Here is a 19,220-nt window from a genome sequence, read left to right on the forward strand (position 1 = left end):
CCGTCTTTCCACAAAAAAGGCAAAAGGAAACCTAAAGATGATGTAACCGTAATTTGAATGAAATTGCTTGCCATTTGGGAATCATAACCCTATAAAATGGAGCTGCTACTCTCACTATTCCATTGACAAGATCACTCAACAAAAGAGCAGCAACAATGCAGAGAACTCCTCTCAACTTATCCTTCCTTCTCATCCTAGCAGCCATTCTTTCAGGTAAAAAAAGATCTATCTGCTTATCAGTTTAGTTTATGCTAAGACGTATGTCGTCTGATTTTGATAGTAAATCTCGGCAGGCTTTCTTCATGGAGCAAGATCAAGGGAAGTAGCAGAAATGCAGATTAAAACATTGCAAAACCCTAAAGAGTCATCATTTTTAGATAAAGCTAAACGTCAGTGCTCTGAGAACGCCAACTGTGTTGACAAGTGCTCTTACCTTTGCTACATGGTACGTTGCGAAAAGGGCAAATGCTTTTGCGTGATGTCTCTAGGGTCAACTGTAGTTCTACCTTGTAACTAATGTTGGTGGGTAATCTGTGCGAAAAATCATTTTTTTTCTAATTATAATAAAATGGACTTTTTTATTTCGATCATCTTTACACTTATTCATTTTAAGCGTGTCTTAATTATCATGTGTTAATTTTGAAATCATGCACATGAGTTGAGGAACAATAAAACTATATATACTTATTTTGGATAAACAAATATATATACATTTATATGTATTATCATGTGATTCGATAATTTTGAATTAAAAATAAAATAATATCAAATCATGTGATGATACGTATAACTGTGTATATATTTGTATACCTAAAATAGATATATATAATACTACTCGATGAGAAATGTGTATGTTAGAAGATATGATTTTAAAATTATAATCAACATTCATAAAATTAAAATTACTATGAAAGTTTTAAAATTGAAACATATGAGTTACCAAATTTGTAACCAAAAAAAAAAAAATGACATAAGGTCATAATATCTAATTGTCGTGATCCTAAGATCTCATCTAACTCATTTTCACTCGTTTTGACAAATGTATTAACAATTACATTTAACTTTATTCGTGTTTTTAATTAGATTTATATTTGTTTTGACGAATAAGTTTCACAGTTAATTAAATTAGACCTATCACCATTGATATTTCATCCGATTGAGAACAAGGTCATGATGAACAAAGGCTTAATAAGTCCATAATGAAGGAAGGTTTCATATGCCAACTGAAGATTTGATTTGGGGGATTTTTGTTAATTTGATTTTTATGGTCTCACCTTTATTTAGTTCTTTGATTCAACTTTTGATTTAATTTGTTAAGCCTAAACTAGCATACTAAATTGAAAACCAATAAAAATATGTGTATATATTTTTGATACATAGATAAAAATATGTATTATCATGTATATAAAAAATTATGTATATATATCATTGCTCAACAAGACATGTTATTCAGCCACACATAATGTATGCAGGCATTTGTTAAGTAATTTGTTTAATTTCAATTTGAGCCCCCAACTTTGTATAATTTTTAACAACCCATTTACTTTTGAAATTTTAATTTTAGATATAATCACACGGCGACACAAATTTAAACAACAAAATTTTCGCCCACGTGTGATAACACATAGAAAACATGTTCAAGACATACACAACAACATATGATATTTCAAAGCTTCACGAATCGTTGTAAAAGATAATGTAAAAAATTGATACTATTAAAAATTGAATCGATTAATTTAAGGGTGAATTGGTTAACTGGTTTGTTTGACAAAAAGGCTTTTGCGCCTATTTGAATTGGTGGATAAAATCTCTTCCACATGACATGCACAATTTCCATTTTTAACAAGATCATTTGTGCAATTCATCCTAAAAATAATTACTTCCCATAGAATTAGAATCATGTAACTATTTTCTTACCATATGAAACGAAATAGAATTTGAAGTCTAGATGAATGTACCAGGACTTATGGGTATGTAATGCTACCTATGATCCCATAAATACTGGTTCATGCAAAGGTAGGGGATCTTCTTTTCCTTTTGAAAGAACTTCAAAGTATTGTCCATTTTGGACATAGAATTCAACATGGTTTGCTTCTGGACTTTACAAATCAAAACACGTCTTGATAGTTTTAAGAATTTACAGACCATTTAATCAATCAAATCCTTTTACACCTAACTAATATGGAATACATAAATAAAATATAAATAGATCTAATAACATTTTTATGTTTTATCGATACGGCACTTGTCTAAGGGTATCACAAATTAATATATAAGATTACAAAATTAATGACAGAAAATACTGCAAAAATACAGAAAAATTGGTGTTGGAACAAAAGTTTATTCTGTTTGTAGACATTTAATTATCTACCAAACACTTAATAACTTGCACAATTGATTACATCATTTTTATTTAAAATGCATAGCACTGGTCAAAAAGATCTGCCATCCACAAAGTTTAGTCACTAAGGGGACAAATACAAAATCCAGCAGCGCAGCTGCCAGTCTTATATCGACCGCACGAGTAAGCGCAATCAGAATCTGTCCTGCAAGCTCTACCATAATCAGCCAACCATAATGGTTCTGCGCCTGCTTCTGACGATGCCAAACCTATATCAATGTTGTTTTCGTCAGTACTGCCGCATAATTCATGCAAGGATTTAAGAAAAATATAATCTATCACTGATATTATTAGAATTTGACTACATAAATTTAAATGATGATTTAAAAGAGAGCGAGTTCTTTTAGTATTAACAACAGTAAATAGTATTTTTTACCCAAGTTTGGCCTAAAAATATTTTTCATTTAAAATTAAACTCAGTTAAAAAATAATAACGGCTTAAAGATAAAATAGTAATTATATCTTATAGTAATTTTGAAAAAAAAAAATGCAATTATTTTATTATTTGATCTAAATATTTTAAATATAACAATTTAATCTATAAAAAAATTTAAAGCCTCATATATTTAGAAACCACTAAATGGATTTTATAGTTGTAATACGGTATTTATACCTATAATATAATTTGTTGTATTCTATTTGATTATTTAGATGTATACCTATTATTTTAAAACTATTTAAGGATAGATTAATATTTCAAAATTAAAAAAACCTTAAACTTTTTTTAAATTTCTAATAATCTCCTAAAATTTGAAAAATTATAGTTAACTCCCTGATAAATGATTATACAATAAAACACTCTTATCTATAGAAAGAGAGGAAGAAGAGGCAAGAACGAAAAGAAAAAAAGATAAGTTGACTCTTATATTATTTTGGTATTTTAAAAATTTATTTTTAATTTTTGTTAATTTGAGATAATGTGATAATTTTTAAAAATGAAATAATAGGAGTGAAATAATAATTTTTCTTCATAATATTTTTTTTATTAACATAATTTGATTTTTGACAAAAAAAAATATTATTTACGTTTGCTTTTTTGAAAAAAAAAAATGTTATTAATACTAACTAGAAGTGTAAAAATATTTTAAAATCAAACCTCGGATGGGAAAAAGTAATTCACTCTATTAAAAAAGTTTTTTCCTAGTAATTAAAAATTTTATAGTATCAAGACATTTCATTTAAAAGTTTAACATAAAAGAAAAGTAAAATTTGAAAATGATATAAATCTATAGAAGAGGCAAAGAGTACCACAATCACAAGGTTCACAAATGATGATGAGAAGAACTACTACTAAGCAAGCAAGTTTGAATGATGCCTTGTCCATTTTTTCAAGTTGATACTCTGTCAAAGAGATAGATGAACTATTTATAGCACTAGTCAATATTTGTACACATATATAACTTCTAGTTACCATAATTTTATCAAACATATATAAGGTAAGGGGTTTATTTTTAAGGGAAATAATGATCTTCTAGTAATATAAGATTTTTAGTTTTTGGGTAACATGATTATATATATATATATATATATATATATATGGTAAAGTATCAATATATAAGAGCAATAATTACGTTTTAATTAATTAAAATTATTTTGTAATCTTTTAATACTTAAAATTGAAATGATAATTAAATTACATTTTATATTATCTCTTATATCATCATTGATGATAGAAGATCATTGAAATCTTTTATTATTTATAAATCAAACAAAATAATGTAAGTAATAAAAAGAGATTACCAGAGTAATTTTTGATCTTCGATAACCAAACGATCTCTAAGGGTGCATTTTTTGTGACTATTTTACATTGATAAAACTTTCAAAAGAAATTTTTATTTGAAAGGGAATCAACATCTATAATATTGATGTAGTTTTACTTTTTCCTTTTTAGGGGACGTTTAGTTATAAAAATGTTTTATTACCAAAATTAAAAAATTATCTTTAAAGAGCATTTAGTTATAGAAATATTTTATTACCAAAATTGAAAAATTACTTTTAGAGGTCGTTTAATTATGGAAATATTTTATTACTAAAATCGAAAAATTATCTTTATAGAAACATAGTAATAATTTATACTCAATAATCTTTAAGGTAATTTATTTTAAAAATAATTTATCTTTAAAGTAATTTATCTTCAAAGTAATTTTTTAATTTTGATAATAAAAAATTTTCATAACCGAACACCCCCAAAAAGGAAAAAATAAAACTACATCAATATTATAGTTGTTGATTCCTTTCAAACAAAAATTTCTTTTGAAAGTCACATCCCAAAATCCCATTTTCATGGTAAGATTCACCGTCTTTCCACAAAAAAGGCGAAAGGAAACCTAAAGATGATGTAACCGTAATTTGAATGAAATTGCTTGCCATTTTGGAATCATAACCCTATAAAATGGAGCTGCTACTCTCACTATTCCATTGTCAAGATCATTCAACAAAAGAGCAGCAATAATGCAGAGAACTCCTCTCAACTTATCCTTCCTTCTCATCCTAGCAGCCATTCTGTCACGTAAAAAAGATCTATCTGCTTATCAGTTTAGTTTATGCTAAGACGTATGTCGTCTGATTTTGATAGTAAATCTCGGCAGGCTTTCTTCATGGAGCAAGATCAAGGGAAGTAGCAGAAATGCAGATTAAAACATTGCAAAACCCTAAAGAGTCATCATTTTTAGATAAAGCTAAACGTCAGTGCTCTGAGAACGCCAACTGTGTTGACAAGTGCTCTTACCTTTGCTACATGGTACGTTGCGAAAAGGGCAAATGCTTTTGCGTGATGTCTCTAGGGTCAACTGTAGTTCTACCTTGTAACTAATGTTGGTGGGTAATCTGTGCGAAAAATCATTTTTTTTCTAATTATAATAAAATGGACTTTTTTATTTCGATCATCTTTACACTTATTCATTTTAAGCGTGTCTTAATTATCATGTGTTAATTTTGAAATCATGCACATGAGTTGAGGAACAATAAAACTATATATACTTATTTTGGATAAACAAATATATATACATTTATATGTATTATCATGTGATTCGATAATTTTGAATTAAAAATAAAATAATATCAAATCATGTGATGATACGTATAACTGTGTATATATTTGTATACCTAAAATAGATATATATAATACTACTCGATGAGAAATGTGTATGTTAGAAGATATGATTTTAAAATTATAATCAACATTCATAAAATTAAAATTACTATGAAAGTTTTAAAATTGAAACATATGAGTTACCAAATTTGTAACCAAAAAAAAAAAATGACATAAGGTCATAATATCTAATTGTCGTGATCCTAAAATCTCATCTAACTCATTTTCACTCGTTTTGACAAATGTATTAACAATTACATTTAACTTTATTCGTGTTTTTAATTAGATTTATATTTGTTTTGACGAATAAGTTTCACAGTTAATTAAATTAGATCTATCACCGTTGATATTTCATCCGATTGAGAACAAGGTCACGATGAACAAAGGCTTAATAAGCCCATAACGAAGGAAGGTTTCATATGCCAACTTAACATTTGATTTGCGGGATTTTTGTTAATTTGATTTTTATGGTCTCACCTTTATTTAGTTCTTTGATTCAATTTTTGATTTAATTTGTTAAGCCTAAACTAGCATACTAAATTGAAAACCAATAAAAATATGTGTATATATTTTTGATACATAGATAAAAATATGTATTATCATGTATATAAAAAATTATGTATATATATCATTGCTCAACAAGACATGTTATTCAGCCACACATAATGTATGCAGGCATTTGTTAAGTAATTTGTTTAATTTCAATTTGAGCCCCCAACTTTGTATAATTTATTAACAACCCATTTACTTTTGAAATTTTAATTTTAGATATAATCACACGGCGACACAAATTTAAACAACAAAATTTTCACCCACGTGTGATAACACATAGAAAACATGTTCAAGACATACACAACAACATATGATATTTCAAAGCTTCACGAATCGTTGTAAAAGATAATGTAAAAAATTGATACTATTAAAAATTGAATCGATTAATTTAAGGGTGAATTGGTTAACTGGTTTGTTTGACAAAAAGGCTTTTGCGCCTATTTGAATTGGTGGATAAAATCTCTTCCACATGACATGCACAATTTCCATTTTTAACAAGATCATTTGTGCAATTCATCCTAAAAATAATTACTTCCCATAGAATTAGAATCATGTAACTATTTTCTTACCATATGAAACGAAATAGAATTTGAAGTCTAGATGAATGTACCAGGACTTATGGGTATGTAATGCTACCTATGATCCCATAAATACTGGTTCATGCAAAGGTAGGGGATCTTCTTTTCCTTTTGAAAGAACTTCAAAGTATTGTCCATTTTGGACATAGAATTCAACATGGTTTGCTTCTGGACTTTACAAATCAAAACACGTCTTGATAGTTTTAAGAATTTACAGACCATTTAATCAATCAAATCCTTTTACACCTAACTAATATGGAATACATAAATAAAATATAAATAGATCTAATAACATTTTTATGTTTTATCGATACGGCACTTGTCTAAGGGTATCACAAATTAATATATAAGATTACAAAATTAATGACAGAAAATACTGCAAAAATACAGAAAAATTGGTGTTGGAACAAAAGTTTATTCTGTTTGTAGACATTTAATTATCTACCAAACACTTAATAACTTGCACAATTGATTACATCATTTTTATTTAAAATGCATAGCACTGGTCAAAAAGATCTGCCATCCACAAAGTTTAGTCATTAAGGGGACAAATACAAAATCCAGCAGCGCAGCTGCCAGTCTTATATCGACCGCACGAGTAAGCGCAATCAGAATCTTTCCTGCAAGCTCTACCATAATCAGCCAACCATAATGGTTCTGCGCCTGCTTCTGACGATGCCAAACCTATATCAATGTTGTTTTCGTCAGTACTGCCGCATAATTCATGCAAGGATTTAAGAAAAATATAATCTATCAGTGATATTATTAGAATTTGACTACATAAATTTAAATGATGATTTAAAAGAGAGCGAATTCTTTTACTGTTAACAAGAGTAAATAGTATTTTTTTACCGAAGTTTGGCCTAAAAATATTTTTCATTTAAAATTAAACTCAGTTAAAAAAATATAACGGCTTAAAGATAAAATAGTAATTATATCTCATATTACTTTTGGAAAAAAAAAATGCAACTGCTTTACTATTTGATTTAAATATTTTAAATATAACAATGTAATTTATAAAAAAATTTATACCTATAATATAATTTGTTGTATTCTATTTGATTATTTAGAGGTATAATTGTTATTTTTAAACTATTTAAGGATAAATTAATATTTCAAAATTAAAAAAACCTTAAACTTTTTTTGAATTTATAATAATTTTCTAAAATTTGAAAAATTAGAGTTAACTCCCCGATAAATGATTATACAATAAAAACACTCTTATCTATAGAAAGAGAGGAAGAAGAGGTGAGAATGAAAAGAAAGAAAGATAAGTTGACTCTTATATTATTTTGGCATTTTAAAAATTTATTTTTATTTTTTATTAATTTGAGATAATGTGATAATTTTTAAAAATGAAATAATAGGAGTGAAATAATAATTTTTCTTCATAATATTTTTTTTATTAACATTGTTTGATTTTTGACAAAAAATATTATTTACGTTTGCTTTTTTGAAAAAAAAAATTGTTATTAATACTAACTAAAAGTGTAAAAATATTTTAAAATCAAACCTCGAATGGGAAAAAGTAATTCACTCTATTAACAAAGTTTTTTCCTAGTAATTAAAAATTTTATAGCGTCGAAACATTTCATTTAAAAGTTTAACATAAAAGAAAAAGTAAAATTTGAAAATGATATAAATCTATAGAAGAGGCAAAGAGTACCACAATCACAAGGTTCACAAATGATGATGAGAAGAACTACTAAGCAAGCAAGTTTGAATGATGCCTTGTCCATTTTTTCAAAGTTGATACCCTGTCAAAGAGATAGATGAACTATTTGTAGCACTAGTCAATATTTATACACATATATAAATTATTAGTTATCATAATTGTATCAAACAAATATAAGGTAAGGGGTTTATTTTTAAGGGAAATAATGATATTCTAGTAATATAAGGTTTTTAGTTTTTGGGTAACATGATTATATAAAATACATATATATATTTATTTATATGGTAAAGTATCAATATATAAGAGCAATAATAATGTTCTAATTAATTAAGAACCTAGTTATATATGGCTTCTTGTTAGATATGATAATGAATTGTGTTAAACCATATTCAGTGTGGTCATGTGTCGAGCCATAGCCCCTAGCATGGCAAGACTTAGGAATTAAGACACAACACAAGACCCCTAAATTTATATATATATAAAATTTTTTTAATTAATAATGTATAATTATAACCCTTTCTAATTTATACAAAACAAAGATAACAAATCTAAAATTCTCCAAGATTACTCCAATAAATACCCACTTAGAGGATAATGACTAACAAAAAGTGTTATAAGTTCAAGGGTACAAAGATCGAGAAAGACCATCTATTTTCTAAAAGTCTCGTAACACGATATTTGAGACCACATATATCACAACTTTTGTAATGACTCATTAATGAAGATAAACTTTCTATCATCGAAGAACCATATTCCTAAAGTTAAGTGAAAATCAATGAGATGCATTTACTCTTTGTAGTATTTTGGAGGTCATTATTGTCTTATTACTCTTAGTTACTGCAATATAACCTCTTAACTATAAATATAAATGGTAAGGTATTAGGAGACAAGTGTAAAGTTAAGAATAAATAAAAAATAAACAAGTAAGTTATTGTTATTATCATGTAATAGTTTTAATTTATCTCAATAACAACACTATAGTTGTAGGTCTCAATCAAGTTTTTTGATGAGACCGCGTAAAATTAATTACACATGTCATTTTTTCATACCTTAACTTTTCGTATTATTGCACGTAGATCTTATTGATTTGGTTTTGTTGGTGCAATTTTTTGTATAAATAAAAAGGACTCGAAAGGTTTAGAACTTTTATTCGAAAATATTTTCATTCTAACCTACACCTCGTTATATTATCACTTGTATACTTTACAGATTGGGTTTTGTGGGCCAGATACTTGTTCATTCCCTCTTTTCCTTTGATGATTTTTACCTTTCTCAACAAGTAATTTTTTTTTCTAATTAATGAAAAAAAATAAATAAAATTTGATAATTATACAACTAGTTTTAGTAATATTATCATTCCTCTGGATACTTTTAATCAGATCATTCTTAGACTTGATACACGATATATAAAATAATACTTTTTTTTTTATAATTTTTGAAAGTTTAGAATAGAATTCCGAGTAAAACATGAGAAAAAATAAATAATATTTTTATTTCTCAGGAATAAAGTTGATGTTAAAATCAACAGAAAAAACTAAATAAAAATTATTCAAAAAGAATTTTCATTCTTTATGTTGGAATACATATATAAAACTAATATCAATTTATTTATTTGGAGTGGAGTGGAGTGGCAGTGAGGAAGAAGAACCCTCTTGCTAATAATTATTAACTCCAGGAATAGAAGGTTTAGAGCAATAGCAAGTTAGAGATTTGGGATGGCAGATTGGCCTCCCATGCTCATTGCACAGTGTCTTGCAGTCTGAATCTTGCTTACACTCTTCTGCTTCTGCTCCCCATGGCAAACCTACATCACAGCCATGTGATTTTATTGTTATTTATATGCAGAACATTATATTTACGAACTTATTCATACGAACGGATATATTTTAATTAATTAATTAGATTATTTAATCACATTAATACACATCAGTTTATATAAATATGTTTAAGATTAAAAGACCCTCGGAAAAGAGAGACATACCAGAAGTTGCAATCAGAAGGAGGACAACGAAGCAAGCAAATTTTGGGGAAATTTTCTCCATTTTTCTTTTATTTTCAAGTTGTGGATCTATCAAAGAGAGAAAACCAGTTTATAAAGCTTTTGCCTTGGCTATATTTAGAACAGTAAAACTCACCATGAATTACTAAAATATAAATAGAAAAAAGAGAACGAGAAAATCTGATTTGAAATTGATTTAAAGCCATGTTTTCGACTGAAAAAATGCACTCCCATTCACAGTATTTAAATATTTATTAATTGTTAAATGTTGTTTTAGTCCAATATAATGGCCATTTTTTGTCACCCGAAACTTTAATGAAATGATTTTGCTACCATTTTAATTTAAAGAGTTCATTTATCATCCATCCGTTATAGAATTCTGTCAGTTTAACATTAGCTGTAAAGGATAGAAAAGTAATTTCAACACGAACCAAATCCACAATTAAAAATAATTAATTTCTACTGGTAAAATTTAGGGCCATCACAATATTCTCTATTTTATTAAAATCAAACCTAAGCATCAGAGTGGTGTGACTAGTTCTTCCTCATTTTTTCAGTACTAATAATTGAACTCACTAGTCGTGATCGATTGCAATCAGCGCCGAACTGGGTTCATTCTATATCCAAAACTTATCAACACAACGCAACTGTTGTCAGTTTTTTTTTGAACTTCACTTCAGTTCTTGTTTGTTCATAAACAATGGTTGCACAGAAGAAGGGTGCACCTAGGGTTTCAGAGGACCCAGATGATTTGGCTCGTCAACCGTTGCAAGCCATCCTCTTGGCGGACAGTTTCGCCACCAAGTTTCGACCCATCACTCTTGAACGCCCCAAAGTGAGTTTCTAATTTAGTGCCTTGATTCTGTCTGTGTTTATGCGTCTGTGAAAATTCCCGAAATGGTTCTAATTTGTTTACTGTTTTTGAAGGTGCTATTGCCGTTGGTGAATGTTCCCATGATAAATTATACTTTGGCGTGGCTGGAATCTGCTGGGGTTGAAGAGGTTATTGTGTTTTGTTGTGCTCATTCCAGGCAAGTAATTGATTATTTGGAAAATTCTGAGTGGCTTTCTCAGCCGAATTTTTCAGTTACTACAATTGAGTCACACAATACTCCTAGTGCTGGTGATGCTTTACGTTTGATCTATGAACGCAATGTGGTATGCCAATCTTTCTCTTCTAATGTTTAGGTGAATATTAGTGCTGGTTAAGTTCATAACGTTGCACTAAAGCCACAAGTTGAATTGAATTCAGATAAATGGAGATTTCGTTCTAATAAGTGGGGACACAGTGAGCAACATGTCGCTGAATCAGGCATTGCAAGAACATAAGGAGAGGAAGAAGAAAGATAGTAATGCTGTTATGACAATGATTATTACACAGTCTAAACCTTCTCCAATCACTCGTCAATCCAGACTTGGTACTGATGAGCTCTTTATGGCAATAGATCCCAGTACAAACCAACTTCTTTATTATGAGGATAAGCCAGATCATTCAAAAGGGAGCATAACTCTCGACAAAAGTCTGCTGGCTGATAATCCTTCAATTTCTGTGCACAATGACAAGCAGGTTTGTCCTTTGCATTTTTCACCTACTCCCACAGGTTTTTTTTTTTTTTTTAAATTTTTTTGGTTTGCTGCTGATTGCCAGGAATTGTTCATTATTTATCTGATGTACTTTTCTCCATCTTACGCCTGTAAATTGTAAGGTTATGAAGCCCATCCCATTAAATAATTGAAAATATATAGCTTTAAGAATCTTCTGTAGAAGTTGCAATCTAAAGTAATGTTTCAGCATTATGGTCTTTGGTTTTGTGTAATCTGCATTTACAGTTCTTTAATGGCTGCTTCAGTTTCATAGAATTGGTTTTTTTTGTTGATACTTGGGGTTCAAATTAATAATTTTTTTTGTTTTCTTTTCTTTTCAGTTTTTTTCGAAAGATGGGAATGCTATTATTGTATGCTATCCATGCTTTTATACTTATAATTTTTACTAAAAAGTTATCTTGATTTGCAGGATTGCTATATTGACATATGCTCTCCAGAAGTTCTGAGTCTTTTCACTGATAATTTTGACTATCAACATCTTCGCCGCCATTTTGTGAAGGGATTACTCCTTGATGATGTGTGTATCGATCTTTAACATCTTTTCCTTATGCTGTTTTAAAGCAATTTAAGAGTGAATTTTTGCATGCAATGCATGAGATTTGTTTGTTGCATGAACATGGACATTGAAGGCCTGCATTAGACAATTACTTGCTGTATGTTCAATTTGTAAAATCCGTGTATAAAGCTGCATAATCTGATAATTGTTGCTGCAGGATTTGCAGTACTTTGAAAATGGTTGAATTTTCTTTGCATGAATTATGTACGAGCAGAATGGCTATCTGATGTTTTATGTTATCTTATTAGAGATAATCTTATCTTTGTATATATGTAAACCCATGCTCCTTGACGCCATTAAAGCGCAAATTACCTGTGTTTTTCTTTTAAAATAATTGATCTTCTGTTTCCATGATGGAGGTATGTCATAGATGTTTCAGATTTTATCTTCTATCTATTCCTCCGGTTTCATCTTATTATGGTTTAAGATTCTATTCACTCTGTTTTTATGTTAACACGATTTAAGAATGAATTTAAATTTGTCAATGGATGACATTAAAGTTCATTTTGACGTAATGCTAACATTAAAGATATTTGGCCCTTTTCTTTTTCCAATTGAAATTGTTTCCTTTTAAGCTAATTGTAACTGTTGTCAGATTATGGGCTACAAAATATTCACTCATGAAATTCGTTCAAGTTATGCGGCTAGGATTGATAACTATCGAAGCTATGATATCATAAGTAAGGACATAATTCAAAGGTGGACATATCCTTATGTGCCTGATGTAAAGTTCTGTGGGAATCGTGCAACAAAACTTGAGAGACAAGGAATGTATCGAGCATCAGGTAATAATTTAATTAAATTACTTTTGATTGTTGCTCTCATATTTCCTAACCTTTATCTTTCAGTCCTTCAACATTGTTGATTATTGTTACTTTTTGTAAATTTTTCTCTTTATATCTTTACAAGCTTTTGCACTAAATTGAAGTTTGATTAACTTCATTTGCTTCAGAAATAATACAATCTCGTTCTGCACAACTTGGTCCATTTACTGTTATTGGATATGGCACCAAAATTGGGAGCAACACTAAAATATCTAATTCAGTTATTGGGGAAGGTTGTACTATTGGATCAAATGTTTTAATAGAAGGTTCCTACATTTGGGATAGCGTCACAATTGAGGATAGCTGTGAGCTAAGGCATGTGATAGTATGCAATGGGGTGATAGTGAAGGCTGGAGCAGTTCTGAAACCTGGTGTAGTTTTATCTTTCAAGGTGTGTGTTCTCTTAACTATTATGTAATTTTTCTTATTCTTCTGTCAATATTGATGTGTCAATACATTGTTAGACTTGAGATTTTAGACAAGAAAATTGCATTGCGCAGATGCTTACGTTTAAGTAATGTTTCCATATCATATGCTGTTTTTTTCCCCTTTGTATGGCTTTGAAATTTCCCGAGTTTCAGAAGTGAAATCTAATTTATATATGTGGTTGATATAGGGCAATTCAAACTCTGGATTTTAAGTGTAGGAATCAATAGCCCAAAGTACCCACGGGTTGCTAGTTGAGCTGAAGTTCTTTATTCCCTTTATTGACTTTCTTGGCAAACATATTTCTGCGTATCATCATGATTTCTATAAATCATTATGTTTGCATTTTGATGGAGAAAAACTGAACTTAATTTGATGTTATAGTTACCTAATTTCAACAAGTTGCACAGTCATATAATAGGGTGCAGCCATGTACCAGGGCTTTTCCTACTCCTTGACATTCTTTTCTTGTAGTTATTCATGAAAATAAGAAATTATGATGCTGTCAGCAGTGACATTAGGGTGAGCTATGCAATCCCTGAGAATTTTGTAATACCATTGTCTTAACTTGCTGCATGCAATTAGTTGCAGTCGAATCTTGGTAATGCAGACAGTTTGTATTGACTTGTACAGATCACCTGCCTTATTGGTGACCATGCCATGCTTACCGTTGCCTTGATTGCTCTTCATTCTTGTTTGACACATATTGGGATTCCTGTCCTTAGAGGAGCTAGAGCTCTTATAAACAAGTGATTGGAGTTATTGTTCAAAGTTTAGCCTCCTTTGGAATATTCTGAGGATTTTTTGTATAAATATATTATGTTTACTGTCACACATTTGAGAGGGCCTTTATCTGGTTTGACAATCGGAGCACCCATTGGTATCTTTAAAAATTTGTATTTTTATTTTTTATACTCACCTCTATTCTAAAATCTGTATGATTTAAAGTTTGAAGATATTCTTTTGGTAATAATTAACATCTGACATTCAAGGTCTCTCAACATTTTTCTTCTCCCAGGTTGTAATTGGACAACAATTTGTAGTTCCTGCATACTCAAAAGTATCTTTACTTCAACAGCCAACTGTGGAAGATAGTGATGAGGAACTTGAGTATGCTGACAATAGCAGTGCGAATGCAGAACTTTCATGTAAGTTTGTAGGCCACAAGCTCATTTGTTTTTAAAGATTTTTCTTTGATATTGGAAAACCATGGCCTTCATTGGAGTATAGAATCTTGGTTTATCACTCTTTATTTGTAATATTGTACTCGTGCATATTTTCTGTATGATAGTTTTTATAGATCATGTGATGATTGGTTTAGGTAATCATTGTGAAGATTGAGGAAATTGTTTGGACATCAAGCGCCTTTATTGATATAACAAAATAATTTGCAACATTTTGCTTCATTAAGCTTTGTTTTTTTTTTTTAGTTGGCTGCTGTAATTTATTGTTGTACAATTAATATATTGATAATTCTAATTCAGGATTTTTCCTATGCTTGATATTAACTTTCTGAGAAATTAGTCCTGTGCTATCTTATTAATTTTTTTTTCCTGTGAACTGAAACTTGCAATTTCAGTTAGAATATCTCTTTGAAACTTTATATCAATATTTTAATCATGAATTTGATTTTTGGGCTGTGTGTATCTTGAAATTTATTGTATGTGAACATGTTTCGATTGCAAATTTTTTTTTTTTCAATTTTTTTTTATCTGGCTACAATATTAATTTATAAAATCTTAAAAGATAATTTTCTGTCCCAATAACTCTGAAAGGCCTTTTCTTTGATGTGAGTTGACATTTCTGATAATTGCAAAGTAGGTTATATGCTTCCTGTATATTATTTTCTTCAGTTTTTAATAGTTAGTGGTACAAGAGGCTAGTTGAAACCATGAAGGTTCACTACTAGTGAATGGAAAATTTCAACTTGATTCCTTGGTTGACAAATTCGTCCTGTTCTTATGTATGTATCTCATCTTATGTGTGCATCTACATGCAATTTTGTTAAGAGGAGATGCAATTCGGTCTGTGCCATAACGTCTTATTCAAACTTCTCTGATGTCCAGCAATTCAAAGTACAGCCGATATGTTGAACGGGGACAGGAAATTTGAATCATCTGAAGTGCATAAATCTAAGGTAGCTAGCATTCTGGATATCTAAATGTCCTAAAACTTGTATCGCTGCCTAGTAGCTTTGCATGAATTTTTACCTTTGTTGAAAATGTCTAAAGGGAATATTTGTGTCATATGACTAAACGTTTTGTACTCAATTGTATTTGTAAATGAATGCTACTATTCACTACTCTGTGTGTAGGGATGATTGGAATTCCTTGATGAAACAATTTAGAGCGTGCAATACTTAGTAAAAGATGTGTTTCATTGTACAATTGGAAAGTATATGAAGGCAAATTTTTAATTTTTTAGAACTTTGACAGAATTTGCAATTACGTTCTTGAATTCTGTGGCTTCTTAGTATTGTGTAGTCACATGAAATTCTTCCTTTTTCTCTTGATCCATTGTGAAAGTTTAAAGCAAAAACCTGAAATATATAGGCCTACTATTGATTCATCTGTCATTGATACCATGTCTGCATGCACATCTTCATCCTCTTATACCAAATTTTCTGTGGTTTGTCAGCTTGGCGCTGGTGGAGTTGGTTACATTTGGCCAATCTGTGAAGGAGGCTATGAAGAGGAATGGAGACATTCAGTTGCCCCCATTCCTGCGGATAAACTGGCTGAGATCTCTCAAGCTGTAGATGATGACCAGGAACTTCTTACTCAAGATGGAGCTGCTCTTTCACCTTCGGGAGAGTTGAAATCTGACTCTAATGCTTCTGAAGGTGATATTGAAGACATTAAAGATGACTCTGCCGTCTTTGAGAAAGAGGTGAATAGCACATGAACTAGAGTTCTTTTCGTTAATATACATAAAAAAGGAACTTTACTTTTGTAACTCCATTATGATTTTTAGGTTGAGGCAACATTTTTGAGGGCTGTTCATGAAAATGTGAAAGTTGAACATGTGATCTTAGAAGTGAACTCACTTCGGTATGTAAGTCTTTTTGGATTTTTACTAAATTGATATGTTCCCTGCTTACTGTCATTTTAAATTACACTTGTTTTCTAGATGGAATACTTTTAGCATTTTACAATTGAGTTGGGCTCTTTTGCATGCAATGCTGTATCTTTTAGCACTGTGCCAGACTGAGTGTATTACATTTTGGCAGATGGACAGCCCTGTAAACTTTCTGCAGTCATTTAATTTTACTTGATCACATATATTTTGACTTTCTTTTTTGCTCTGATACTCACATATGGATTCACTGAAGCTTAGTTGCTTGGTACACTGTTGCTAATATATTTCTCATTCTAAACATCAGGCTGTCCTTCAATATGACATCTGCAGACTGTGCTGGAGCACTGTTTTACTCAATGATGAAATTGGCTTTAGAAACGTCACATACCTCAGCTAGTAATTAATCTTTTATGCTCATGATTCTTTAGATATGACAATAAATTGATTCCTTTTTGTCAATACTCTCTAAGTTTGTTCTATATGATTTTTTTCAATTGAAAGATACACTTTAATATATTATTACAATTGCTTTTTTTTTTCTTGATTCCCATGTCATACCTTAGTCACAGTTACTAATGCTTGTCCTACTACCTCTCAGATGAATTGTATCGGACTACTGTTAATGTAATATCGACTTGGCAGAAGCTTCTGAAGTCTTATCTACCAGAAATAGATGAGGAGGTTTGTGCTATTTAACTTTGATTGTTCATAATAAATGTTTTTGATCCCCACATATCTAGTTTTTCCTCAGGCCTCTTATAAAATATTTAGAAGTTAGCTTTCTGTTGATTATTCCCAACTATATCATCTGTTATATTATTGCAGGCTCCTTAGATAACTCTCTTTGTTTGGCACTCATCAGTTTAAATTTAGTTATTTGGCTTATTGTTACTTCTTTCCTTGCCATGCTTATGTTTTCTGGGTACATAATCTACTTTGTTTTAATTTTTTTCCTACAGATTTTTTGGTCTTAACATGCTGAAGTTTCTTTTTCTTCGGCAAGACAGACAACTTATTTATGTCTTTGCTTCTTCAAATACTTATTTCTTGTAGGAAAAGATTCTCAGTTTGTTGAATTAAGAACTACATGGATTCAAATCTGTTAGTTCCTTCTATTAGATGTGCAAATGTGAATACTAATTTTCATATTGTTTTTACAGATTGAAGTGATCCTGAAATTTGAAGAGATCTGTCTGGAATCTGCAAAGGAGTTCTCTCCATTGTTTGCACGGGTATCTTCTTGAATTAATATAATTTGGTTACAAAAAGCTGATATTACATGTGCTTGTGAGAAATTATGATTACTAATTCAGAGACATTAATCTCATTTTCTTCACCAGAAGATGTAACTGCTTATTCTCTATTGCAGATTTTGCATCTTCTGTATGATAAAGACATTCTAGAAGAAGATGCTATTTTAAGGTGGGCTGCAGAAAAAGAAGGGGCAGATGAATCAGATAAAATTTTTGTTAAGCAAGCAGAGAAGCTTATCCAAGTGAGAAAATCTTTTCTATTGATAATATTCTTTTCAAATTTCTATTCTGTTAATTATAAGAGGAGATCATCTATGTTTACTATTTCCTTTCGCCACCTGATACCATCGGTAATGCAATTTCTGCATAATTAACTCTGTTGTGTACTGTTCTTTTGAATCAATTTATCAGACATCTTGTATAATGATACATGCTTTTATACACTGGTTACATGCAAAGGTTCTGTTACAAACACATGTATTGCTTTGTTGCAGTGGCTGAAAGAGGCATCTGAAGAAGATGATTAAGAAATGAAGTGGTCGATCTGTAGATTCAAGGTGGTAGATATATGCTGTGAAGCAAAATTTCTGTCATGAACAACAAACAAAATTTTTGGTTTCAGAATGCTGCATTTGCTGTCCAGGAAGAAATTTTTACCCATGGGTCGCATTTATTTATGGTAAACGTACATAGAATGTTTCGAATAACTTTCATCTGACAGCATTGATGAACCATCATGGTTTACGGATTTAGTGTATGAGATAAAAACTGATATAAAACAATAAAATGATAACTTGTTTTATTGCCGATTGATTAGAACACAGAATGCCATAATGTAATGGATAGATTCTTTCTAGAGGTTTTCAAAATTATATGGTAACCGAATCTAACCAAAAAATAGGTTTTATTTGTAAAACTAATTCAAATATAGGTTCAAGGATAGAGTAAAACTGATTTTTTGGTTTGGTTAACCAAATTGAGTCTGTCTTAAAAAAATTGAACAAAATAAATAATGAAATAGGGTGTGATTCTTTTAAATTCAGTGCAAAACTGATTAATCAAAAATTACTTTTTGTTTGATTCAAAATTAGTTAATCTTTAAACTGGTGTTTGGTTTATGATTTTCTCAATGTCAAACCAGTTAAGTTAACAGGTTTTGAAACACTCTTTATTCTTGAGCTT

The 19,220-nt window shown here is 29.9% G+C and overlaps 1 protein-coding gene and 2 long non-coding RNA genes across 4 annotated transcripts; 2 read left to right on the plus strand and 1 right to left on the minus strand.

Annotated features, from left to right (window-relative positions):
• The first annotated feature begins 81 nt into the window (after positions 1-81).
• LOC123199611 lies at positions 82-590 on the plus strand. The gene is made up of 2 exons (XR_006498390.1): positions 82-213; positions 294-590. It is a non-coding gene; the product is annotated as an uncharacterized LOC123199611 (long non-coding RNA).
• A 9,112-nt stretch (positions 591-9,702) lies between these two features.
• On the minus strand, positions 9,703-10,401 carry LOC123208807. The gene is made up of 2 exons (XR_006500823.1): positions 10,279-10,401; positions 9,703-10,101 (listed from the first exon to the last, which is right to left on the minus strand). It is a non-coding gene; the product is annotated as an uncharacterized LOC123208807 (long non-coding RNA).
• A 376-nt stretch (positions 10,402-10,777) lies between these two features.
• LOC123208808 (translation initiation factor eIF-2B subunit epsilon-like) lies at positions 10,778-18,840 on the plus strand. 2 transcript variants are annotated; one of them, XM_044626372.1, is made up of 15 exons: positions 10,778-11,131; positions 11,224-11,454; positions 11,549-11,863; positions 12,311-12,418; positions 13,053-13,242; positions 13,410-13,672; positions 14,726-14,855; positions 15,774-15,844; positions 16,345-16,596; positions 16,681-16,757; positions 17,090-17,181; positions 17,384-17,466; positions 17,946-18,017; positions 18,155-18,280; positions 18,533-18,840. In XM_044626372.1, exons 1-15 carry the CDS (start codon positions 10,997-10,999, stop codon positions 18,563-18,565), a joined length of 2,178 nt encoding a protein of 725 aa, XP_044482307.1. In that variant the 5' UTR covers positions 10,778-10,996; the 3' UTR covers positions 18,566-18,840. The 2 variants fall into 2 exon arrangements, 1 of the variants encoding a protein (XP_044482307.1); XR_006500824.1 differs by lacking the exons at positions 17,090-17,181; positions 18,155-18,280; positions 18,533-18,840 and having other exon boundaries at positions 17,946-17,981.
• The last annotated feature ends 380 nt before the right edge of the window (positions 18,841-19,220 follow it).

Source organism: Mangifera indica, chromosome 2 (genome assembly GCF_011075055.1).
Source record: "Mangifera indica cultivar Alphonso chromosome 2, CATAS_Mindica_2.1, whole genome shotgun sequence".
In the NCBI taxonomy this organism is placed as follows: domain Eukaryota; kingdom Viridiplantae; phylum Streptophyta; class Magnoliopsida; order Sapindales; family Anacardiaceae; genus Mangifera; species Mangifera indica.

Excerpts from the sequence above, each read along its gene's own strand:
- LOC123208808 (XM_044626372.1), top strand. The coding sequence starts at position 10,997 with ATGGTTGCACAGAAGAAGGGTGCACCTAGGGTTTCAGAGGACCCAGAT. Across the intron at positions 11,132-11,223 it reads TCACTCTTGAACGCCCCAAA|GTGCTATTGCCGTTGGTGAA; the intron begins GTGAGTTTCTAA and ends CTGTTTTTGAAG. Across the intron at positions 16,758-17,089 it reads TTAGAAGTGAACTCACTTCG|GCTGTCCTTCAATATGACAT; the intron begins GTATGTAAGTCT and ends TCTAAACATCAG.